This window comes from Thalia democratica, chromosome 3, assembly GCF_965202585.1.
Source record: "Thalia democratica chromosome 3, ktThaDemo2.hap1.1, whole genome shotgun sequence".
Taxonomy (NCBI): Eukaryota; Metazoa; Chordata; class Thaliacea; order Salpida; family Salpidae; genus Thalia; species Thalia democratica.
Window position 1 is genome coordinate 52,962,743 of NC_139167.1, and position 26,751 is coordinate 52,989,493.

Sequence of the window (26,751 nt, forward strand, 5' to 3'; positions counted from 1 at the left end):
TTTAAAAGAACCGTTTTTAAGAAAGTTACATAAAAACATTAGGAGAAGATATTTTTTTTCTTTATTTACTTATTTAACATAGCTATTTTTGGTTCCTTGTACCTAGGAAACTGCTTTGTTATTTTTTAAGTTTGGGTTTTTTTTAATTCTCCGCCCCTTTTAACAAAAACATTACGCGACGCCTCTAGTACAAGGTATAAATCAGGTACATAATATGTGTTTAGACTGGTTTCCTGGAGCCTGTATGACCACTTATTATAAAAAGAATATAAAGGAACAAAAATAAAATGTTAAAAATTGCATTTAAACATAAATTTACATGTGTTGACAGATTTTCTCGTACTTTTTGAATAAATTATTGATTAATGAATGTTGAATTCATAAAATAGGGTTGAAAAAAAAGGAACAACCTTAAACTTGACAGTTTAGGCAAAACAAACCTAGAATTTTATACAAAACTCATAAAATTACCTTGAATTGCTTTAAATTTTAGTTTTCTAACAATTTTTTTATAATAAAAATATAAATTTTATCATTTTTAGACAGAAAGTGTACACAAATATTTAATTAACAATTGATAGTTTTCCTTCTAATTAAGTCGAGAACTTATATTGTGATCTATAAAGTAAAAAGCACACAAATCATTACTTTAATTAATAAAAAAGATTTTTACTTACATTTTCATTGTTTTGAATGCCATGTGAAGTCAACAAGAACCTATTTTTAGCTGATGCTACTTAATAAAATTTAGATTTAAGCACAGCAAAATGTTTTGGTGTAATGTTTTATGCCCAATGTATTTATTGCAGCTATAATAAATTTTCACTTAATAGTATAAGTCGTGCCTGGTTTATTCAAAGTAGATTTAGTAAGTACCATTTAGTTACGTTTGTTGTTTTTATTTAATTATGCTCAATAGTTTAGATTTAGACTATGACAAAAGCATACAAGTTTATTTAAATTAAAGTAATTGAATATCTCTGTGTGGTTATAAGAATTTTTGATTAAGTGTTTTTGTTACCTTATGTTGGTAGTTTAGTTTTTTAGTTAATGTCATCTATATATTATACACTTAATGCTGTGATGTTTTGTTTTTTATAAATTCTATATATTGAGCAAAACACTGTAAATTAAGAAGTATACATCATAAGTTTATCAAAGATAAAACTAGAAATAATTTTTATGTTTAATAAAATGTATATTTGTCTAAAGCATTTAATACTTTAGATATGCTACCAGTATTAACAACTTTAATTTATTTCAATCTTTTGACTTACAATTGCTTAACAAAATTTGTTTTCAAATAAACAAAATTTCAATATGGAGAGATTTAAATAAATCGAAAGTTGTTATAACGTGTTTGACTTAGTTAAATGGAAGCTATATGTATTTTGAGAGAAAACCTACCCTTTGTAGGCAAAAATAATTTGACTATAGTGTTGCTTTTTTTACTTAATGCTCGTTTTTGGTGTTTATATGTTTGTATTTAGTCAGTTTTTCTTTTTGTATTTATTATAGACTGACCATGTCATTTTAATTACTCAACCGCGACGTTAACATAGTGACATTTTAATACGGACTTTAAAAGGAATTTAAATTAAAATCGTTTATGTTGCTTTATATTTTTATGAAAATATAGTTTTAAACTAAAATTCTATGTTAAATCATTATAAATTTTTCTTTTACGACAGTTATTTAATACCTAAAAATATTAAGTTGATTAAAACTAACTAACTTCACTTAAAATTTAAAAAATTTAAAGATTTTTATTGAAATTTTGTAGAATTTCAATTGTTTCAAGAAACAACTTTAATTATAAATTATGAATATTTACTTTATAGATTGATAACCTAGATCAATTGTTGAACATAGTGATCTATAAAGTAGAATAAAAGTGTTTAACTTGTCTTTAAAAACAACCTTAAGCTTAATAGAAACACACTCAAATTTTTACTTAAAAGCATTTTATTGTATTTTTTTTGTGCTAGTTGTCATGATTAAAGCTAAAATCATAAAAAAAGAATATAAAATATTTTTTATAATCTTAATATATATATGCTTGAAAGACTTTTTAGTAGTTTATTTTACAACAAACTTTCTTTAAAAGTGAGATAATTTGTACCAGCTTGCGCATTTTTTCTTTTTAGTTAGTTTCTTGCACAGGTATTACTTTCAAAACTAAATTTTCAGTCAAATTAGGACAAACCTTGTTTTAAAGTAACAACAAATTAACCTAGAAAAATATATTAAGTTGACCTAACAAGGTTGAACAACAGCTGGTTAGCAGCTGTCAAAACTATGATCAAAAGATGTAAATGAATAAACATCTATAACAACGTTTCATTAATTTATGTTTCATAAAAAAACAAACAAGTGCTATAATATATATGTTGTTTATTAAAGATAAAAAAAAGCGCTCAGAAAGTTTGGTCTAAGGACCTGGTGTACAAAGGAACCTTTCGGCTATCGAGTCGTACACCACATGCTTATTAAATTTCTTACGAGCTATTAAACATAGTTAATAATGTTAACTAAAATTAACTGAATTTTGTGTTTAATAATGTACCATGAATCTTGTTTAGTAACATAAGAACTAAAAAATATATATAACTTTAAATTAACTTTTAAAAGAAGATAAACAACACTAATAACAAACGTACGAGTACTTGAACTACAGGTTTCAACTTCTTTAAAGGAAGTAAAATGTATTGCGCTGAAATATTTTTACGAAAGTTTTTTATATAAGTTTTTTATGCTTAAAAGGTAGTTTTTTATTTAAATTAATTATTTAATTTGAACAGTAAATAATAGATACTTAATTTTCTAAAGTGCTTTATTTTAAGCTAAAGTGTAAAGTACTCTTTTATTGAACAAGTAGTAACTGTGCTTACCTATTTTAAAAGTTTAAATACGTCCCTGATAAAAATAATGTTTAATTTTAAAAAAATAGGCTGTTTTACCTAAATGAATATCAATTCTATGTTTATTTTCATAAAAGTTTTAATATATTTTCACTGTAACTTTCCAGAAACTTACTGCAGACATTGTAAATAAGACAACAGTTTTATAACTAAAAACAATAAACTTTAGAAAACTACTTGAGTGATTAATTGATATAAGATGTATTATTTACAAACTTAATTGTTGCTGCGAAAGAAGTTATATTGGGCATACATCTAGACATTAAAAAACGAGAGTGAATGAACATTTACCTAAATTTGTATTAAACTTTATAAAGGAAAAGACTAATAATAAGACGAAATTTGTTATAAATGCGACAAAAATATCTTTGATAGCAGAATATCTGATTAATCTCGTCGATTGTGCAAACAACTATGATTTATCGAGATTTAAAGTTATTCACAATTATACAAGTTTAATGGATTTGATTAGATTAGAAGCAATCTCAATATTAACAAAAAACCTGAATATGTAAGCAGTAAGAGTTTGACTATAAGGTTTCTTTATTTATTTAAAAGTGTCTTTGATTTTTTTTTTTTACTTAAAGTTGTCTTTGTTTGTTTTAAAAATTTTATTTTGAAATTTAAAACGTTTGTTTTTTCATTTATTAATATTTTACAATAATCTAAAAAAATTGAAAATTGGTTTATGTTGGTTGTTTTTTTACAGCAATCTAGTTAGTCACTAAAGTAGTTTTCTAAAGTTTGTTGTCTTTAGTTAAAAAGTTATTGTTTTATTTAAAATGTCTGCAGTAAATTTTTGAAGAGTTGTAGTGAAAATACATTAAAACTTTTGTGAAAAAAATATTGGACTGTTATTTATATAGGTTAAACAACTATAGTAGGCTTATGTTCGTGATAAAGTTTTTTTTTTTTTTTTTTGTTTTATGAAAATATGTTTTTGGTGAAAGCATCTCTTTTAAGTTTAAATAAAAAATATTTTAGTTGTTTCCTAGTTACTATTAAAAAATTCCCAATTTTTTTTTAAATATTTTTGGGTATTTTAAGTTAACAAATGTTTTAACATACTTTCTATTTGGTGAAAAAGTTAAAAACGTTATTTGTGTTTGTTGAGAAGTTAATTCTAACTTGATTTTTATTTGCACTTGTTTTCATTGACTGGGTTAACACAAACATACATATCAAGTGGGTAATTTCACCTCTTTGGGGACGATTTTGGCTACCAGAGGGCAGTATTTAGTGAGAATTCTAAAAGATAAAAATGAATTAATAAATAATTAATGGCAATATTTTGTAAAAGTGGACATTACTTTTAAACTTTGCGCCAAGAGACGAAAATAAAAACTAATTTGTTAACCTTTACTGTAGATTAACTCATCATATTAATGTTGCTTCCGTTTTTTATGACATAATAATACTTTTTTCTGTTTTGTTAGTTCTTTAATACCTAATTTATTTCATTTTTGCATATCTATTTTAATTTTTTATTGTAGAGTTGCGTAACTTCTCTAGTTAGTCGGTTAGAAGTAACAGCCGTTCTATAAACAAGATTCACAACATTCAACGAGATTTTCAGAGACAAATTATTTTTTTCCTCGAGTAAATAGTCTTTACGGTACTAAGTCCTTCTCATATCTTGGATGTAAGGTATGGGAGGAAATTCCAACCTTAAAATAACAAAACTATCTTATAGCACTTCAACCTGGACTGAAAAATGTGTTGCTCAGAAATCAATCAGACAAAAGTCAATCTTAATTTTCTTTTATAATAGTGTCACATAAAATGATTTCTTAGTTAATAGGTTTTACTCTCTATTTATTTATTATTTTTTTGAGAAAAATCAATGGTAGCTTTGTTGGCTGGGTGTGAGCAGAGTTGATTTGGTCTTGGGTATAGTTTTTGAACAAGCAGTTTTTATTTACTAACTTAATTTTTTTCTTTTTTTTATGTGAGTTTATAATTAAGTATGATTATTATTTTTATTTATTTGTTAATTTTTTTAAATTTTTTAAAATAATTTTTGAGTTTGTTTTAGAGTAACAGGGTTTTTGAACAGGTATAGTTAAAACTTATTTTGTTTATTTTTATTTCTAAGTGAGATTTATTAACTAATATTTTACTAACTTAAGTAGTTGTTAAGTCTTTTTTTTTTTGTTTTCTTTTTTAAACACATTTAGTTTTAGAAAAATAAAGTATGTTAGTTATAGCATTTTCACGACTTATCCCTTTTTGTTCTATTATTGACCTTTTTATTGCATCTTTCAGGGTTGCTCTTGCAGAGAGGGCAACAAGAAAAATTTGAACGTACATGATCATAAAAATTGAAATCTTTGGGAGGAGACGGTGTGGTACCCATGGTAGACTATGATTTTCATGGTTAATATTGGCAGTAATGGGTTTAAAAAAGAATACATACCATTTTTTTTTCCTTTAAGAATTAATTTCTTTAATTAGTTTAAGTTAAAAAAAACTCATACATTTAACTTAAAATTAGATTTTAACAAAGTTTTAAATAAAACTTATCAAAGTTATTTATACATATATGGTGTGAGGCTCGATGACCGGAAGGTCTTTCTCCACACCAATCCATTGACCATAGTTGTGAGCGTTCACTTTTTTCTTTCTTATATAATAAGCTGTGTTTAACGTAGATATTTGTAAAATTATTTAAGAAAAAAGTTTTTAATTTGTTTATAGACCAAATCGTTATAACACGTTATATAAGTAGTAACAAAGTTAAAAGTTTTTTATAAAGTTTTGTACTAATAACTTTCTTTTTGTTTAGTACAAACTTATATAAAGAAAAATTTCATTACGGGCCGGATTTTAGCCTTAAGCCGAATGTTTTCTATATCCATCCCTAATGCTTGACGTTGTTTGCTAAGTTGATATTTAATCAAACTTTATTGTTAAAACAACCTGAGTATAATTATAAATTTTGAATACGCAACATAATGCCTTCCAAAATAATTCTCAAGCGCGCGAGACGTGTTATAATTTTAAAAACAATTTACAAAAGTTAACTAAAACTAAGGTTTTTATCAAAAATATGAAGGACAAAAACATCTTTAAAACAATTGGTCATAGGTCTGGTGTATTACAAACATTTTCATTTGTAGTGTTAATTTGTTTTTTTCATAGGGTAGTACTTATTAAATGATAATTTTAGAATTTAAATGAGCTTTGTAGCATGATTTTCGGACTAAAGGACCAACCAATGTACATGTGGTGTATGACTAGATAACCGAAATATTTTTTGGTACACCAGGTCCTTACACCAAACTTTTTCAGCGCTTTTTTTTATCGTTCAATAAACATTACTTATAAGTCAGGCATGCTAAATATATCTCTGATAATCAGGAGTTTTCATCAGAATTTTTTTGTTCTTAGTTTAGGTAACAAACAATAAAAAATGTATTTAAGAGTAATTTCCGTCAACTTTTTTTTATTAATAATCTGGATACGTTTCATGTAGATATTACTTTTTTAGTTTATAAATGTGTTAGATAACTACTACTAACAATAACTTTTTAATATTTTATTAAGGTTTTGTAATTTAGTTTTTATTTAAAGATTAGATTGCATGTATTGTGTGAATTGTTAGTAAAACAGCACTTTTTGTTACCTTAACAATATTTTATAAAGTAAAACGTTTTTAAACACTAAGATATATGTTTAATAAACAACAACTATTTTAGACTGTAACAAATTGTTGATAATACTATAGTTTTAAGCTTGTAAAAGTATTATAGTATTTTAACAACTATTAAACCACAATAAAGCTTATTAAAAATAAAACTGTAAGTGATACTACAAGTATTAAAAAAAAATCAGTTTGATAACATGATATTTAGTAACTTTTTGTTCTCTGTTTGGTTATTAATTTACAGGTCTCAAAACTTTTTAACTTAAAGATTCTTAAGTAAAAACTTAAAATTACAAGCTATGTAAAGGTACACTTTATTTATGATTTTTTTTTAATCAAGTAATAGTTTTTAACCTAAAACTCTTTATTTATAAGGTTAGAATTTAACATTATTAGTGAAAAGATTAAGTAGTTGATCTACATAGTAATATTTTTTTCCATTTACAAATTGATTTAAACAGCAAGTTTATAAAACTAATTCATATTGAAATGGTTTTTGTAAAACATTATTTTTTAAATGAACAAACTTATATGTAATAGTGATAATAATTCCTAAGAAATATTTTTTAAAAGTTTGTTAAACAAAAAGTATCTTTAGAATTATTTGTTATATAACATGTTAACAAAATTATTGTTATAAATTAAAAAACAAGTATGATTTTTAGAACAGTGTAAAAAATAAAATGTCATACAAATCACTATTGGAAAACATGGTGGAATATGGTTATCTACTCAAGTAGTTAAAGAAAGTGGTTCAGTTTGTTATGGCAGTGAATTAGGTATTTACACGAAGAGAAAACTATTTTCATAGAACATGTTTACAGTTTGGGACTTTTAAGTAATTTTGACTTACAACATATGCAGTCTAAAAAACTGAAAACCGTTTATCAGCTGCGAGATATTGGTCACTTATTTAAACAAGTTATTGTAAATCCTGTGGTACCTAGAGAAAAGCATAAACCTCATTATTCGTGTAAATTATTCATATTGAGTCTAATCCTGAATAAAAAAGTAATGAGATTTTTCAGTCTGAACTACAACAAAAGTTATCAGCTCTCGACAAAAAAAGTTGAGTTTTTAAAATTTTAGAAGAAAACAAATGTTCAGTGTGCCTCAGCAACTACAAAGATATTGTTAATGATTACTTTCACATTGTCATTTCGTCTTGCGGACATAACGTTTTAAATGAGCGGATGGTATTTTGATGAGCGACAAAAAATAATGTCCAAGTTGTAGAGGAATTTTTACCGATCAGTTATTTAACCTGATGAAGTTCCATACTGATTTAGAAATTGATACCAGAAATAAAAACTCTTTTTGTAAAACTGTTAAACTAATTTTAGTATATAATTAAACTTGTAATAAATCGCACACATAACATTATATACAAATTTGTTATCAAGAGTATTAGTGTTTTGTAAGTGATTAAAATAAGTTGAAGATTTAAATTTCTCAATTTTCTTCAACTATATATATATATTAAGTTGCTTCCAAAAAAGTGGTGTATCTTTGTTAATTACCAGTTTTATCAACTTTTATCCTTGAGCTTTTGATTTTTAAGATAATGATGTTGAACTTCTTACTTTTAAGGTGTCAATTACGGAAAGATTTAAAGATATATTTGAATTATTATGCTAAAAAGTTTTTACAAGTTATTTTGTTTCATTTCTTTTACAATTTTAGAAAATTTTTGAAAACAAGCGTAAATGTTTTGCATGTACTGGTTAACACTTTGCAATCAAAAAAAAACTGCTTTAAGCCTTACAAACTGAAGATTTTTTTGTCAAACTAAAAAAAATATATACAGTTTGTTTAAATTTCAGCAGCAAATCAATAATAAAGTGCTAAAAATATCTAGTCTTAATCAAATGAATATCTATCTTATAAACATCTATAAAAATATATTTCTTAAGCATTTAATAAAATATAAGGAAACTAACAGGTTTTGTACAAAGCAACAAACCATTAATATTTCATAATAAAAATAAAATGTTCAAATAACCAGCTTTAGCAAGATTCAAACCATTTATAAATTATATACCAAACTCAAATAAAAGACTCATTAAAATATATAATTTTTTATAATTTTAATTAGGGTTTCGGAATGTTTTGAATAATAAATTCATTAAAAATTTTATTCAATCAAATTTAAAGAAAAAATACGCTACCATTCATCCAAATTTATACCTCAGGATAAACCAGCGTTTCATAAAATAAACTGTCACAGCTGCAAATTTCGAGAAACACTGAGGTAAATAATAAACTTGACAATTGAAAAACATTACAAAACATTCATGGGAAAGTTGTCATCATTTTTGAGATTATCAGAGCACTGATCGGCGATACTGAGAACAATTTCGTAGTATCTATCCAAGAACATCATATGCACCGAAGCTGAAGAGACGATGATTGTCAGCTTCGCTTTGTATTCAGCTTTCTTGTTTTGCATAAGCTCACCTAGGCACTTTCGAACTTTCTCCTAGTTTAAATTTTACGACATTTATTTTTAATTTTTATTACTTTCTATTTACAGTTTAAGTTCAGATGAGATATAAATACAACGTATTGATTTTTTTCTATAACAATGCTTAGCTTGTAAAAATAAAACACTAAACTAAAAAAAAAGGAGTCCTAGTTTTCTGGACTACATCATTCTTAATGATTTTTAAAAAAAATGCAAAATCGTAATGATGTTTGTTTTCAACTTACTTAAAACAGCTAATTTTTTTGTCATATAAAATGTATATTCCAAACGTAAAGGATAAACATTTTTTCACTACTCAAAAACCATTAAAATGTATATTCAAAATAAATAAACACCTTGACAAGTTTCATATCAACACGCTGGAACTCTCTTCCGGCCAACAAGCAAGCGAACACTTCTTCAGCATCCACACCTGCCTGTGACGTGATAATGGCGAAAAACACGCAACAAGTGACCAGCTGCCACGTCGGTCCGGTGTTTATGACGCAACTGAGGTCCTTGAATACGGAGCAAATTTTTTTTATTTTCTTGCTTAATTCTAACCTGTAAAATTCGATTTTATTTTACAAAAAAAAAATTTTTTTGAAACTTTAATTCAAAAAATCAGAAAGATCAATTGAAAATTTATCAAAATAAAAAAATTATATTTCCAGAAAATCATTTATTTTTAATTAAAGCTTTAAGCTATTTTTCTTCATAACTTCAATTTAAAAATAAATAAACAAAATTGAAAAAAAAAATTTACAGCTATATTTAAAAAAAAAAGCTATTTAAAAATTTCAACTTTTTAAGTAGTTCTTACCACTTATAATATGTACTAAATATATACTCAACATTGTTATTATTCATTAATTACAAATAACTGTTCAAAATATAGTTTTAATTGTTTGCTAATAAAAGATCCTAGTAAAGTAAATTCACTGGAATATAAATAAAAACAAATTATACAGTAATCTTCCTTTATTCTACCAACATATGTTTCTGTGTGTCAACGAATCAACACACTTCAACTGGGTTCTGTAAAAAAATAATTACTGTAATGAGAGAATAGAAGCATAGAATAAAGTAGGTGTATATGTGTTTTCATTAAAATAAGATATATTCTACAGATAATAGTTATTAATAGGTGAAATACTTAACATTAAATCCGACTGTTATAAAATTATATGATATTTGTAATTATTAAGTCCAAAATAAATAAGTAAGCTAAATTACACAACAAAATATAATATAAACAAACAACTTACGTTAATAGGAAAGATAACTAAATCAAAATTCACGGTTGTTAACTAACGAAAAAAATACATTTTTACAACCAATAATTACGTCACAATGTAAATGAGGCCACCTAAACTATTCAATTTGTACTGCAAGAATATTAATTTTGTTTTTATGTAATCCATTCTGAACAAAAATAAAACATTAACCATCAGTTAGTAAATCAATAAAATTCAATAAAACTTAACGGCGCTGAAGGCAATAAAAGTCACAGAAACTCGGTGTAACATGTATATTATATATTGAATGTTAGTAATGATTGAATCAAAGTTATATAGAATTAGGAAGCAGGTTTAGTTCAAATGTAAAAATCAAAGAGTGAAAAAATTAAACTTTAAGGAAAAAATTAAACTTTAAGGAAAAACAAAGCACAAAAAAAATAATTATTACTAGGCTTACAATGTACTGACCGATAATTAATTTACAGCGACATACATAAAATCATAGTGACCTGAATTAAATATATATTGTATTTTATAATTAATAAAATAATTAATTGGTAAAGTAGGAGTCGGCTGTTTAATTTAAATATCCCTTACAGATATTTTATATATTTAATAAGTAAATTGTGTTATATGTGAAAGTTAAAATGTAAAACAACAAGGTAGTCATATGCTAAGTATAAACCTGCAGTAAAAAACCTACTAGCTCTCTTGGGCGTAGTAGGTAAAAAAGCACGGTTTATCTGTGATTTGAATACAGGCTTCCAATTAAACTTGGAACTTAACATATAAAGGTGTGAAGAATTATAGTCGGAGGGTAAAGTGAATATATGAAATTTCAGAGAATAGAAAGTGACTTGTGTGAAATAGATATAAATAATAAATGAATAAAACTATATGTTACTTAGGATATATAATTATATTAATATAAGTTAAGTGAATGTGTGTGTGTATGTGGAAGGTGAATGAAAAGTATGAAAGGTGAGAAGGCGCCAAGGTGTTATTTGAAGAAGAACCGTCGGTTGTGTACACAGTTGTTTGAAATATCACGTCTTTTATTTAGTAATTGTTTACTATCTTCTGCTAAAATTGCCATTCGTTCAAGGTTGCATATTTGGCAGATCTTGCTCGCGCTACTGATGTTATTGTTGGCGTGGTGGAGGATGCTCCATTCCATTTCTGGTTTGGTTCCATACCTATCAAAATACTGCCAAACGAAATCTGACAATCTTGTACTATTCTTTTTATTTACATGCTTAAAAGTATACTTGTGCCCGGTGTACCTATCTTTAAAGTGACCTCCTGTCGAACCAATATACACCTTATCCTTAATATTATCATTAACATTATTATTGTTTATGTTTTTATCTTCACTAAGTTTACATTTAACACGCACCTTATACACAACATTTTTAATTAAGCAGTTACCATGTAACGGACAGTTTATTTTATTCGACTTACGACAGTTACAATTTTTGCCTACATTGTTCTTGAATTTAAAACCACATTTAACTACTTCATCGTTATAAGTATTACAGATATTGGTATTTTTCTGGTTACTACAGTTATTATTATTATTATCATTATTATTATTATTATTATCATAATTATTATTGTTATCATATTTATTAATATTACTATTATTATTACTATTATTGGTTATGCCGTTATTATTAATACTATTACCATTATTATTATTAATATGGTTACTACTATTACTCTTATTACCACTATCATTATTTGTATACTTATTATTATTATTATAATTATAATTATTATTGTTATTATTATTATTATTATTATTATTATCATTATTATTATTATTATTATTATCATTATCATTATTATTATTATTTTTATTATTATTATTATTATCATCATTATTATAATTATCATTATTATTAATATTATTATTATTATTATTATTATTATTATTATTACTATTATTATTAGAATATGATTCCTTATGTACAATTGAGTTTATATTTTTAGTTAGGTTTTTACTGATACTTCTAGTTATAGGCCTATTATAGTTGTTTTTCATAATTAGATTAATGTTATCATTATTGTTTATATTAACCTTGTTATTTTTACAATTGTTATCCTTTATGTCTAAACTAATATTAATTACGTTTGTGTTATCAGAATAGTTGCTATTATTTTTAATAGTATTAGGTTTATTGTTATTATTAATTTGTGCTGTCAACTCATTATATTTAGATAAAACAAAATTATTATGTGATTGTATTATTGACTTAACATTATTCATACAACTATAAGAAATTTTTAAAGTTTTTCTATTAAATATTTTACGGTAACAATGATTATTTGGGAAATGTTTATCTACTAATTTCAAAAATTCTTTACCCAAGTTTACGTTAATACTAGAACAGTATGGTGGGTTATACCACAACACACGGCTATTACGAGACTTATTACTTTTTTGCGTTTTAATATAATTTTCACTAGTGATACTGTTATTATTAATATCATTATTATTGTTATTGTTATTATCATTACTACAATTATTGTTATTAATGTTACTGTTACTATCAAAAATATTTACAATTTTATTAATGTTATAATCATTATTACTGTTACTTTTAAAACTATTATCATTATCGTTATTAATATTGTTAATGATGGTGTTATTACTTTTATTATTGTCATATTTATGTTTATTATCGTTATTACCGTTAGAAATATCATTATTATTACTATTATTAGTATTATAGTTTGTTATCATGTATGTTAAGTTACATTTAAAACCACTTTTTTTTAATACATTTTCATATGGAACTTTTATTTCATTAAATATTTCTTCACTGGATGATAATGAGCTTAAGCGTTTCTGGGTCATTATTGGGATAGATTTCTTTATATGTCGGGGGTGGTCGGAATTTGAATTGATAAAATTAATTAAACAGTTTGGTTTTCGGTAAGGGCGAAAAGTACCATCAGATAGGTTTAAGGTGACATCTAAAAAATCAGTCACTTGATTACCCAGATCTAAAGTAATTTTGAAACCTATATCTGACATTACCTTAAACACTTGTTTCCTTGTTCTGTCGTATACGACAGGCTTTGCTAGATCTATGACACCTAACCCATCGTCTCTATACAAACCACAGTTACTGAAAACATTTCCCAGTTTACTGAGGATATATAGTCCGACAAGGTCACAAATCTCTGCACCATGGAAGCTTCCCATAGGCACATCGAAAAAAGTGTCGTTATTTTTCTTTTTCCAAACATTGTTGTCTGAAAAAAGTAAGGAATCGCATGCATGTATAATAATTTCTTTGTCGGAATCGGCGAATTTTGAATAAATGGAGGCATAGTTTAAAGAATTTAAAAGGTGTCGTTTGGTGATAGAAGGATAGAATTCAACTATATCAAAACTGACAAAACGCTTCCGACAAAGAAATTATTATACATGCATGCGATTCCTTACTTTTTTCAGACAACAATGTTTGGAAAAAGAAAAATAACGACACTTTTTTCGATGTGCCTATGGAAAGCTTCCATGGTGCAGAGATTTGTGACCTTGTCGGACTATATATCCTCAGTAAACTGGGAAATGTTTTCAGTAACTGTGGTTTGTATAGAGACGATGGGTTAGGTGTCATAGATCTAGCAAAGCCTGTCGTATACGACAGAACAAGGAAACAAGTGTTTAAGGTAATGTCAGATATAGGTTTCAAAATTACTTTAGATCTGGGTAATCAAGTGACTGATTTTTTAGATGTCACCTTAAACCTATCTGATGGTACTTTTCGCCCTTACCGAAAACCAAACTGTTTAATTAATTTTATCAATTCAAATTCCGACCACCCCCGACATATAAAGAAATCTATCCCAATAATGACCCAGAAACGCTTAAGCTCATTATCATCCAGTGAAGAAATATTTAATGAAATAAAAGTTCCATATGAAAATGTATTAAAAAAAAGTGGTTTTAAATGTAACTTAACATACATGATAACAAACTATAATACTAATAATAGTAATAATAATGATATTTCTAACGGTAATAACGATAATAAACATAAATATGACAATAATAAAAGTAATAACACCATCATTAACAATATTAATAACGATAATGATAATAGTTTTAAAAGTAACAGTAATAATGATTATAACATTAATAAAATTGTAAATATTTTTGATAGTAACAGTAACATTAATAACAATAATTGTAGTAATGATAATAACAATAACAATAATAATGATATTAATAATAACAGTATCACTAGTGAAAATTATATTAAAACGCAAAAAAGTAATAAGTCTCGTAATAGCCGTGTGTTGTGGTATAACCCACCATACTGTTCTAGTATTAACGTAAACTTGGGTAAAGAATTTTTGAAATTAGTAGATAAACATTTCCCAAATAATCATTGTTACCGTAAAATATTTAATAGAAAAACTTTAAAAATTTCTTATAGTTGTATGAATAATGTTAAGTCAATAATACAATCACATAATAATTTTGTTTTATCTAAATATAATGAGTTGACAGCACAAATTAATAATAACAATAAACCTAATACTATTAAAAATAATAGCAACTATTCTGATAACACAAACGTAATTAATATTAGTTTAGACATAAAGGATAACAATTGTAAAAATAACAAGGTTAATATAAACAATAATGATAACATTAATCTAATTATGAAAAACAACTATAATAGGCCTATAACTAGAAGTATCAGTAAAAACCTAACTAAAAATATAAACTCAATTGTACATAAGGAATCATATTCTAATAATAATAGTAATAATAATAATTATAATAATAATAATAATAATAATATTAATAATAATGATAATTATAATAATGATGATAATAATAATAATAATAAAAATAATAATAATAATGATAATGATAATAATAATAATAATAATAATAATAATAATGATAATAATAATAATAATAATAATAATAATAATAACAATAATAATTATAATTATAATAATAATAATAAGTATACAAATAATGATAGTGGTAATAAGAGTAATAGTAGTAACCATATTAATAATAATAATGGTAATAGTATTAATAATAACGGCATAACCAATAATAGTAATAATAATAGTAATATTAATAAATATGATAACAATAATAATTATGATAATAATAATAATAATAATGATAATAATAATAATAACTGTAGTAACCAGAAAAATACCAATATCTGTAATACTTATAACGATGAAGTAGTTAAATGTGGTTTTAAATTCAAGAACAATGTAGGCAAAAATTGTAACTGTCGTAAGTCGAATAAAATAAACTGTCCGTTACATGGTAACTGCTTAATTAAAAATGTTGTGTATAAGGTGCGTGTTAAATGTAAACTTAGTGAAGATAAAAACATAAACAATAATAATGTTAATGATAATATTAAGGATAAGGTGTATATTGGTTCGACAGGAGGTCACTTTAAAGATAGGTACACCGGGCACAAGTATACTTTTAAGCATGTAAATAAAAAGAATAGTACAAGATTGTCAGATTTCGTTTGGCAGTATTTTGATAGGTATGGAACCAAACCAGAAATGGAATGGAGCATCCTCCACCACGCCAACAATAACATCAGTAGCGCGAGCAAGATCTGCCAAATATGCAACCTTGAACGAATGGCAATTTTAGCAGAAGATAGTAAACAATTACTAAATAAAAGACGTGATATTTCAAACAACTGTGTACACAACCGACGGTTCTTCTTCAAATAACACCTTGGCGCCTTCTCACCTTTCATACTTTTCATTCACCTTCCACATACACACACACATTCACTTAACTTATATTAATATAATTATATATCCTAAGTAACATATAGTTTTATTCATTTATTATTTATATCTATTTCACACAAGTCACTTTCTATTCTCTGAAATTTCATATATTCACTTTACCCTCCGACTATAATTCTTCACACCTTTATATGTTAAGTTCCAAGTTTAATTGGAAGCCTGTATTCAAATCACAGATAAACCGTGCTTTTTTACCTACTACGCCCAAGAGAGCTAGTAGGTTTTTTACTGCAGGTTTATACTTAGCATATGACTACCTTGTTGTTTTACATTTTAACTTTCACATATAACACAATTTACTTATTAAATATATAAAATATCTGTAAGGGATATTTAAATTAAACAGCCGACTCCTACTTTACCAATTAATTATTTTATTAATTATAAAATACAATATATATTTAATTCAGGTCACTATGATTTTATGTATGTCGCTGTAAATTAATTATCGGTCAGTACATTGTAAGCCTAGTAATAATTATTTTTTTTGTGCTTTGTTTTTCCTTAAAGTTTAATTTTTTCCTTAAAGTTTAATTTTTTCACTCTTTGATTTTTACATTTGAACTAAACCTGCTTCCTAATTCTATATAACTTTGATTCAATCATTACTAACATTCAATATATAATATACATGTTACACCGAGTTTCTGTGACTTTTATTGCCTTCAGCGCCGTTAAGTTTTATTGAATTTTATTGATTTACTAACTGATGGTTAATGTTTTATTTTTGTTCAGAATGGATTACATAAAAACAAAATTAATATTCTTGCAGTACAAATTGAATAGTTTAGGTGGCCTCATTTACATTGTGACGTAATTATTGGTTGTAAAAATGTATTTTTTTCGTTAGTTAACAACCGTGAATTTTGATTTAGTTATCTTTCCTATTAACGTAAGTTGTTTGTTTATATTATATTTTGTTGTGTAATTTAGCTTACTTATTTATTTTGGACTTAATAATTACAAATATCATATAATTTTATAACAGTCGGATTTAATGTTAAGTATTTCACCTATTAATAACTATTATCTGTAGAATATATCTTATTTTAATGAAAACACATATACACCTACTTTATTCTATGCTTCTATTCTCTCATTACAGTAATTATTTTTTTACAGAACCCAGTTGAAGTGTGTTGATTCGTTGACACACAGAAACATATGTTGGTAGAATAAAGGAAGATTACTGTATAATTTGTTTTTATTAATTACAAATATTAATTTATTTAGTAATCAGTTTTTAATGTATGACAGTATATAACATTGACTATTTAGTTGTTAGGTCTCCACAATGTTTTAAATTAAAATAAACTTTTTAAAAAATAACTTAAGGTATATTTTGAAATGCATTTTCATTATACAACCAATTTAGTAAACTGAACAAAATTAATTATTATGAATTTAAAAATTTCAAATTGACTAGACTTGTTTCAATATGTACAGTTTTAAATTTATAAAGTTCATAAAATTAAAACAATTTTTTTTAATATTTGAAAAAGTCTAAAAACTTTAAAGTGTTTGTTGTTTAGTATAACTAAATTAAAATAGAGTTAAGCTTTTTTAGGTTTCTATAAAAGAAAAATTCTAAAAACTAGTAAAAAGTTTAAACTGCATCGGCTTTTTTTCATGTAAATTATGAAAGTAATAACAAGTATAAACTAATTTATCGTAGAATTTTAATTACCGTAGGTTATTAGAACTGTGGAGTTATTTTTATTTGTAAAAAACTTTCTTCAAATAATATAAAGAATAACAAACAAGGTTGTCGAGGTTTTTGATAAATTTTTCCAGGTTTTTTAAAAATTAATTTATTTGTTCATTTTTAGTATAAAATTAAATTTAAGGTAAAAAACTATCTTAAACTTTATAAAAACATTGAAAGATACTGTAAAGCTGCTTTAATTGTTTTTCATAATTTATAAAATTCTTAATAATACAGAAAACATTTATTGTATATGTTAGATATTTTGTGTAGATCAAAAATGAAATGTAAAAGTTATTTAAAAATGGAGATTTTTTAAAGATTATATCCAAAACTCCATGTTTTTTTCACGCAAAACTCCAGATATTATGGCAACCCAGAACAAAAAAAAAAGAAAATATTCAAAATTGCAAAGATAAAAAATATCGAAGAAGCAAACGAAAACTTACCGAAAAGCCAAGCAAACTTCTTTCAATGTAAAATTTATATTGTCATTATTATTTGGGCAAACTTTTGGATGAGCTACAAATCCATATTCGCACAACAGATCCAAACTGTCATGTTCCCCATACTTGATGAATAACTGAAATGTAAAAAATAACTTAAGTTTATTTGAACTTATTTTACATATTAGTATTTAAAAAACATTGAGTCTTTTTAACGACTACACAAACTTTTTTATGTAAATAATCTCGCATTGTATGTAATCAAAACAAACCTAGGTGTACTTTTTTTTCAATTTAAAAACTATATCTTAACCATTGTTTTTAAGTTGTTTTTTATTGTTAAATACAAAAATTATTCTTGAAAACCTTTAAACATTGCTAATTCAATTGCAAACATTAAAACAACAAACCTCTGAATGCTTCGCGCACTTTTCGAGCGTGACAATTTGGAACGAGTCACTTTTGTGGTTGAACTTGGCTTCCACGCGAGCGCTAGGGTGGTGATTGAGCATGTCGAGATAGGGAATGAGGTAGTAAAAATCCGCACCAGACGGTTTTATGCTGGGAGACGGGAGAGGCACATTTCTGTTGTGGTCCGAGTACACACACCTGTGTGAAATTATTATTTCAGTTCACAAAATCTTTTTTAATGGTATAGTATAATAAAATCAAGTAACAGAAATATGATATTTTTAAACGTAAATAAAATTTTAACAGCAGTATGCATTAACAGTACTTTTATTATATGCTATAAATAAAGAAAAATACTCAAACATTAACGTTTTATAAATTTATTTGATTTTATACCTAATATTTTTAAACTATATTTATTCTAAACTGTAAGCCCTTAATCTCAATTTAACGTTTTTTTACTCGTAATACTTTTGTAATGTAATTATAGACAAAATAATTTAATTTAAATTTTTACATGTTAACTAATATTAAAATAGTTCTTTTGAAAATTAGATCTTGATATAATTGAAAGTGTATTTGATTTAGTTCTTCAATACAAAGTTGTTCCTTAAAAAAACCTAGTAAAATAAAATTTTAATAAAATTTTGCTTTTTGTATACTCTAATATCATACATTAGAATAGCTTACTCTAATTTAATCTATTTGGTTTTTATTTCAGAATAAGGTGTACTTTTTGTTACTATTAATTTGTTAAAACAAATTTGTTAAAACTCTTTAACTTTAACCGTTAAATTTTAAAAGGTAAACTAAAGTATATCTTGAACAAAACAACTTAGATTATAAATATATGTTATCAATTTTAAGATGAAATACATATACTTTAAATAAGGTATTTAAAAACTATTTTGTGAAGCTTTCGTTTTGGTAATCTGGCAATGACAATTTTTATGGATAATAAACTATTAATGTACTACAACTCATAACTTTCAAAGCTATGCATATAAAACTAGTAATAAAATTATTTATAAATATTTCTCAAATTTTATGTATCATAAAAATATATAACTAATAATAATATAACAACATATAAATTATATAATTAATTTCTATTTGTAATGTTTAAGTGATCTTTGAGTTTTACAACCACAAAATTGCTTTTAATATAAAAAAATCAAATCATCATGAAAAAACCATTATAACAACGTACATTTCCTTACTTTATAGATTGACGATTTAAAAAATTGAAGACATCAAAACTTGTTAACATTTTTTAAACTATTTTTACACTACACAGCAATATCCATGAGCTTTCGATTTTTCAAAGATGAGAATCAAAAAAATATATAAAAATATTTATGCAAAAGAACTCTTTAAAAGCAAGTTGTATAGCAAACACAAACCTTGTATTAACGCAGCACCAAGCCCATTTGTATTCGTGCCATGAAATTGGCTTGAACGTGCTACTTACAGCAGCAATCAAATAATTTAAATTTTCCATTTGCCTTTCCAACTTTGAAAGCAAGCTTTTAGCAGCTTGCAGTTTTTGTTCAGGCAGACAGCAAACTTCTTCTTCACTCCAGTATAAAAAATGGGTAAATGAAGTAGGTAGAACTGATATGTAAGGATTAAAGCTGCTTTTGAATCTATTTCGCTCTATGAGAAACAACATCAGTATCTGCATCGAACATAAACAAGACTCAGCTGGATTGCTATCTGTTGTTGTTGTATTTTAAATGTAAAAAGGCTAAGTGGATAAAAATTGAGTTTAAATTATAATGAAATATAATGAAACTTTATATACCTTTGAACTTAAGGACACTTTGTATTAAACTAGAGTTTTTGTATGCAAGATGAACTCCTATCATCATTTTTCGAGGAATTGTTATAAGTGAACTTCCTATAATAGATATACAACATTTTTAATATGTACAAGCTGTTTTTTGAACTAAATAGGTACAACTTTAAACTAAAATAATTCATATAAATTTCAACAGTTTTATGAAATTGTAAAAATGTCTCCATTAACTCTAGAATAGAAAACAAAATAATTTAGTTAAATTAATTTTTTAGTTGAAAAAACTAAAATATTATGAACTATTTGTTTTTAAAATATTTTTACAATAAAAAATTTAGCTATAAAATTACTAGACTTAATTTCAGTAAAAATTTTATAGTGGAAATAACTGTTAGTTTATGCAGTATGGCTTTAGTAATTTTAAATTTGCTAACTTTTATACTTAGGCACAAAAGTACTTCAATATTCTTTATACATAACGCATTAAAACTTTATTGTACAGTAGTAATGATGAAACTTACAATTATTAATTTTTCAGTTTACTTACATTATTTTATAAATTCAACAATACTATATGTTTTGATTTTTAGAAAACAAATAAAGATATCTCAACTACTAGAAGAGAAATAATGAATTTATTCTTTCAAGACTTTATTTTACTAACTAATTTTGGTCTTGAAGTAACCTCGTCACTGCTTAAATAAATCTAAAAAGATATGTAACAGCCATGGAAAATATGATTGAAACAATTTATATAAATTTATTAATTTCTATCTAATCACTAAAAAATTTCACTTAAAAACAAAAAAAAAAATTTTAATATTGAGATTGAATTTATCGTAAAGTTTAGATTTTAGTTAAATTTAAAAATCAATATATCAACAATAATAATGATAAAAACTGTATGTAGCTTTCTTTTTTCTTATAGTTAATTTTCAAAGTAAACATTGCTTAAGCAAAAATATAGTTAATAGTAGTACTAAGTGAACTTTAGGTTGAGATGCATTTTAATGTAGCTAATTCTAATTGTGGTGTAAACATTGAAAATTTGAACAATTTTGTGCTTGTAATAGCAAATTTGAAATTTTGCTTGAATGCTTAATTTATTTGCCTGAATGCTTTTATTATTATTTTTGTTGTTTTTTTGATTTTGAAACTTAACTAAAATTTAAACTTTACCATAAATTAAATTTTAATATTAAAATTCAATTAGTTTTGTTTTTAAGTAAAAATTTGTTTTTAACTATAAGTTTTAATAAAAAGTATTCAAGCAAAATTTCAAATTTTTGTAGCTATTACAAGCACAAAATTGTTTTAATTTTCAATATTTACACCACGATTAGAATTAGCTACATTAAAATGCATCTCAACTTAAGGCTCACTTAGTACTATTAACTACATTTTTGCATGGGCAATGTTTACTTTGAAAATTAAATATAAGAAAAAAGAAAGCTAATACAGCTTTTATCATTATTCTTGCTGTTATATTGATTTTGAAACTAAACTAAAATATAAACTTTACCATAAATTCAATCTCAATATTGAATTTAAATTTATTTTGTTTTTAAGTAAAAATTTTGAGTGAAAATTTGTTTATATTTAGTTATATAAATGCTGTGTTTTATGACTGTTACATATCTTTTTAGATTTATTTAAGCACTGACGAGGTCTTTCACCGAAACTTAAACTGTAAAACAAAATCTTGAAAGAATAAATTCATGAGCTTAACATTATAATAACTAAACATAACTATTAACATAACAATTTTTACCGGGAAGAAAGTTTTTATCAGCAAACACCCCATTACCAGCTCCCTCGCCACAGTTCTTTATTTTCAATCCATCAGCTTTGTAATTGAATTTGCTCTTGAGCCACTGATTGAAACTATAATTAATTTGCTCAGCTTCAGGATTGGCTGTAATTATTATTTAATCATATACAATCTAACAAAGCCTTGCTTATTTTTAAGCAATAAAAAAAACTTGCTTATCTGAATAGACATTAACATCTTACTCACTTATGAGTAAATATAAATAATTAATCCTTTATTTTATGATAACATAACTGTCTATACTTTTAAAAACACTTACACTAAGTATAATCTAAATTCTGTACCCACGTTTAAAACTGCTTTTTGATTTTGTAATTTTGGCTCTCCTACGCCAGGTTCTGCCTTTTGACATCAATTTAAAAATATAAGGTTTTAATTGTAGCTAAAGTTTTTAAATATTTTAGTTTTGAGAGTAAAAATATAAAAAGACTATTTGTCTTAAAGTAAACTAAATAAATAAATTAATAATTTTGATCACATAAAAAAAAAACAATATCTCTAAAATGTATTGTTCAGATAATTTTTAACAATGAAGTTCAAGGGTAGAGCAGGACAAAAAGGTTGGCCAGCAACAAGCTCATGGCAACAACAGCCCATCCTCCAAGGTACACCTCTCTCAAGCTCAAACCCTTTGCCATGTCCCAAACAAGATGCCTCAAGCCGTTGCAAGTGTGAAAGGCAAAGGGGAAAGCAATGGTCATCTTGGCAACGTACAAAGCTGCCTGTCCTGTCATCGTCTCCTTCATGCCTGATACGTAGGTGAGAAGGCACTCCATGTCACCAGAGTAGACGGCAGTTGCGCCAGCAAACAAGCAAGTGGCACCAGTGAGCACCATCCCGGTGATCCTGGTGGATATGGAAAGCATTGAGGTGAGCTGCGGCTTGTAGATTGTCAAGTGTGGGGACATTGGGCGGTTTCTGTTTTTGTTCTTGTTCCAGAAATCATCCATCTGTGTCTGTGCGGATCCTGTTGACTTGAGTGCTGCAGAGGAAGTTGCAAACGTCCGTTGGAGGCATGCCCTTCTTGCCACACTTGATAACATCATTTTTAAGTTTTAAAGTCTGTTGAAATAGTATTATTATTCTATGGCTTATCAGACAAAATTATACAGTATTTTAACTATGTTTTATAGAAAAATACATTTTAACAACTATGAACTTTATTCAACTTTGAATTTTTTGAAAGTTGTTATCAAAATTTATTACAAAAATTTCAAAAAAAAATATTTTTACCAAAATTTTTTCAAAGTCACAAGTAACGTTTTTTTGCTATTGTGTAAAGATTAGACAGTTGAAGTTTGAAGAAGATTGCTTGAAAAATGTAGGAGAAGATAGATTTTAAATAAAATAGTCTTTTTTTGCTGTTTTAGTTTTCCCTTTCCTTAAGGAACTTATTATTTGGCCCGACTTTGACTGGTCATAATTCAAAAAAATAATTCAAGTTTTTTAAAACAATAAAAAGCTTCTTGAAACTTTGAATTATATAAAAAAAGATCAACTTGTAAAAACCAGGCTTACCCCCCCCCCCCTATGGCCTTAATAGGTTTCTTGATAGTTATAGAAGGTTAATGTAATCATAACTATACTAGTCTAATGTGTTTTTTCCAACAACTGATTTTGAGTTTACTTTGGTGACAGTGATCACTTAGTTGGATTGTTTGTTTAATTTTTGTTGCAGCATTAGCAGACACTTGCTTGGAAATTTGAACTTTGATTTTCCCTCATATTGTGGTTTTTAGTGTTGAGATTTAGCCTTGTGAGTGTTTTCTAAAATGAATGTCACCAAAGGTTTTTTATTAGTTAGCTTTTTGTCTATTTTAGTTTTGTGTATTTAAAAGTTAAATATTTATTGGACAGGTTATACACACAATGTAACACACTCATTTTTCCTCAAAAAGTGTTTATTGTTGCAAGTGGTAGAGCTTGAGACTGGTATGTTTTTATCATTAAAAAAATAATCTTCTTTTAATATAATTTTGAGCACAAATACCTTATTCTTAATTTATCAGAACTGTTAATGAAATTAAAACTATATTTTATTTTACATAAATAAACTTATGCTGAATTTTAACAAATTTTTACTTTTTATGCTGATAAATATTGTGAAAATTAAGAAATCATTAAACTTAAACATCTTAATGTAATTGTCAATCTTAAAAAACATTTCAGTTTAATTTTTCATAGTATATTTAAAATATAGATACTTTACAAAACAGCATTCTAAACATTTTATCTTAACTTTTTTATTGTTTATGTGTTGACCACTGGGTTTCTATTTTGTGATGGTCAACTCAGAGAGTTTTTTGTTGTCCTGGACGAGACCTTAAAAGGAAGTATCTGTGGTGAGCAACTCAATAACCAAAAAGTTCTTTGTGTACCAGGCAGGTCCTAGGACCTAATATTTAGAGCTTTTTTTTCAATAAACTAATTTTAAATTGACCATCAGGCAACACATAATTATTTTTCTAGTAACTAATGTTATTAATTCAAAATTTTAAATTTTATCATTTTATATTATTATTCATTAACAATAATTATTTAAAACAAGTGAAACATTGTATTGTTAATAAAATTAAAATTTTGAATTAATCATTCTCTTTTTATTTTACTTGAGAACTTTGATTGTCATCTTTAAAGTGAAAAGTACACAACTAATGTTATTAGTGATTAAAGGGAAGTCACTTATCAGGGTTTACTTTTATTATTACAGTGAAACTTTTTTGTTTATAATATATTTTGAAATTTATTTTTTATTTTATCATGTTAGAAAAACAACTGTCTTTTTTTAATGATTTAAGAATCTGACACTTACCTCTACAATTATACAAAACTAGCTAAAAACTACTAATTATTTCAATGAGGTACACTAAAATAGTAATGGTTTATCATGATAGACTTTGATATAATATTTAAAGTTTGGGATTACTCTTGGATGTACTTCAAATTGTTAACTAAAATGCATATTACCTTTAAAAATTTCTTTCATCATTCAATGTTACACAGTAGCATGTCTCACAAATTAAGCCTAAATTATTAAAGTCCATAATATCTGGCAAAAAGTACTTAGCAATACTGACTCACAAAAATACTATGACTAAGCGAAACTTGACATTAGAAATAAATATTAAAATGTTTTTACTATTAAAACTTTTTTTAAATAAGTTATAACATATATTATAATTTAATTCAAACTTGATTTTTTATTGAATATAACATTTAATTAAATTTTAAAAAAGTCTCATATATGCAGAGTTCTTATGTTTAGAAATTTATTATACTTTTAAATCTTGTAAAACTACATTTTAACAAGTTAAATAAATTGTTTTATTTTAATATTGTGACTTCATTGAATTTTAGTTTTATTATAACATAAATATATTTAAAAAACTTCGTTTTTGTGCACTTGACTTTTGACTAAAAAGTTTTTGAGTATTGCACTTTCAATAACAGTTGTTTTAGTTACTAATTTTACTAACTATGTATTAAGAGATTAAGGTTCATAACTTTATTGCGATTTTTGATTAATTGAAAAAGAAGTACTTATCAAAAAATGTTTTTTGTCGCACATAATTGTTAAAATACTTTTTTTTTTGGTTTTTTGTAGTAACAAGGCTTAACTTTATTAAGCATTGCAACATTTGATATTTTAAGTAACTTTAAAAAAGATTAAAACTTATTGTTTTAGTCTAAAAAAATCTAAAAAAGTATTTTTTTTTGCTATTTTAAGTTATTATCAATTTTAAATAAAAGTTTTAATTGCTAAGTAGATTAATAAGATAGGTCCTGGTCGCTAACCCATTAATAAGATAGGTTACTAAATAGGTCCTGACCTGAGTATGACCTTAAACTGTTCTGGTGTATTGTATGACTCGATAACCGAGAAAATTTTTTCAAGCACCAGGTCCTTGGACCAAATATTTTGAGCAAATTTTTTGTCGTTCAATAAACAATAAAGAAACTTAAAATTGATAGATTTTTTAACGTTTTTTATAGTAATTGTTCTATTTTGTTATTATATTAAGTATAGGAAGGTTATTAAATGTTTCTCTTGCAAAAATATAATTTATTCGTTTAAAAGAAAGGTTTAAAAATTATCTAGTATACCTAAAAATAATGTCTTTTTAGTTTTATTGTATTAAATAAATTTTTCTAATGCTTAGAAGAAAAAAAATGTTTAAAACACTTTTTTAAGTGAAAATGTAATCCGGGATACATAAAAAAATAAATAAATACCTTTGATTGACTAGTTGTTAGGGAACTTACCAGGGACGTGTCTAGACTTTTTTAAAGGGGCTTCACAACTTTTTTTTGTTTTTAATTTGCCGCTTAAGTACGCATTTCTTAGGTATGCAATGCACTGCCAGTTAAGTACGCAATATTTAGTCAAAAAACTCTGTGTTTGAAATGCTTTTTTCTGCTTAGAAAAAAAAAACATATAAATAGTAATAGAAAATATTATATTTTT

The 26,751-nt window shown here is 25.2% G+C and overlaps 2 protein-coding genes across 3 annotated transcripts; both read right to left on the bottom strand.

Annotated features, from left to right (window-relative positions):
• Positions 1 to 8,667: 8,667 nt before the first annotated feature.
• On the bottom strand, positions 8,668 to 22,668 carry LOC145831201 (SET domain-containing protein 4-like). Of its 2 annotated transcripts, none has more exons than XM_082938338.1 (8): positions 22,546 to 22,668; positions 22,227 to 22,370; positions 20,462 to 20,557; positions 20,061 to 20,373; positions 18,657 to 18,855; positions 18,250 to 18,383; positions 9,388 to 9,595; positions 8,668 to 9,046 (listed from the first exon to the last, which is right to left on the bottom strand). In XM_082938338.1, exons 3-8 carry the CDS (start codon positions 20,526 to 20,528, stop codon positions 8,849 to 8,851), a joined length of 1,119 nt encoding a protein of 372 aa, XP_082794464.1. In that variant the 5' UTR covers positions 20,529 to 20,557; positions 22,227 to 22,370; positions 22,546 to 22,668; the 3' UTR covers positions 8,668 to 8,848. The 2 variants fall into 2 exon arrangements, with proteins under 2 accessions (XP_082794464.1, XP_082794463.1); XM_082938337.1 differs by having other exon boundaries at positions 22,575 to 22,662.
• LOC145831203 (succinate dehydrogenase cytochrome b560 subunit, mitochondrial-like) lies at positions 22,669 to 23,344 on the bottom strand. Its single transcript, XM_082938339.1, has one exon. The coding sequence runs from the start codon at positions 23,330 to 23,332 to the stop codon at positions 22,823 to 22,825; it is 510 nt and encodes a 169-aa protein (XP_082794465.1). The 5' UTR covers positions 23,333 to 23,344; the 3' UTR covers positions 22,669 to 22,822.
• Between the last annotated feature and the right edge of the window lie 3,407 nt (positions 23,345 to 26,751).

Excerpts from the sequence above, each read along its gene's own strand:
- LOC145831201 (XM_082938337.1), bottom strand. The coding sequence starts at position 22,638 with ATGTCAAAAGGCAGAACCTGGCGTAGGAGAGCCAAAATTACAAAATCA. Across the intron at positions 20,558-22,226 it reads TGATAAAAACTTTCTTCCCG|GAAGTTCACTTATAACAATT; the intron begins GTAAAAATTGTT and ends TATCTATTATAG. Across the intron at positions 18,384-18,656 it reads AGTGCGCGAAGCATTCAGAG|TTATTCATCAAGTATGGGGA; the intron begins GTTTGTTGTTTT and ends TTTACATTTCAG.
- LOC145831203 (XM_082938339.1), bottom strand. The coding sequence starts at position 23,332 with ATGATGTTATCAAGTGTGGCAAGAAGGGCATGCCTCCAACGGACGTTT.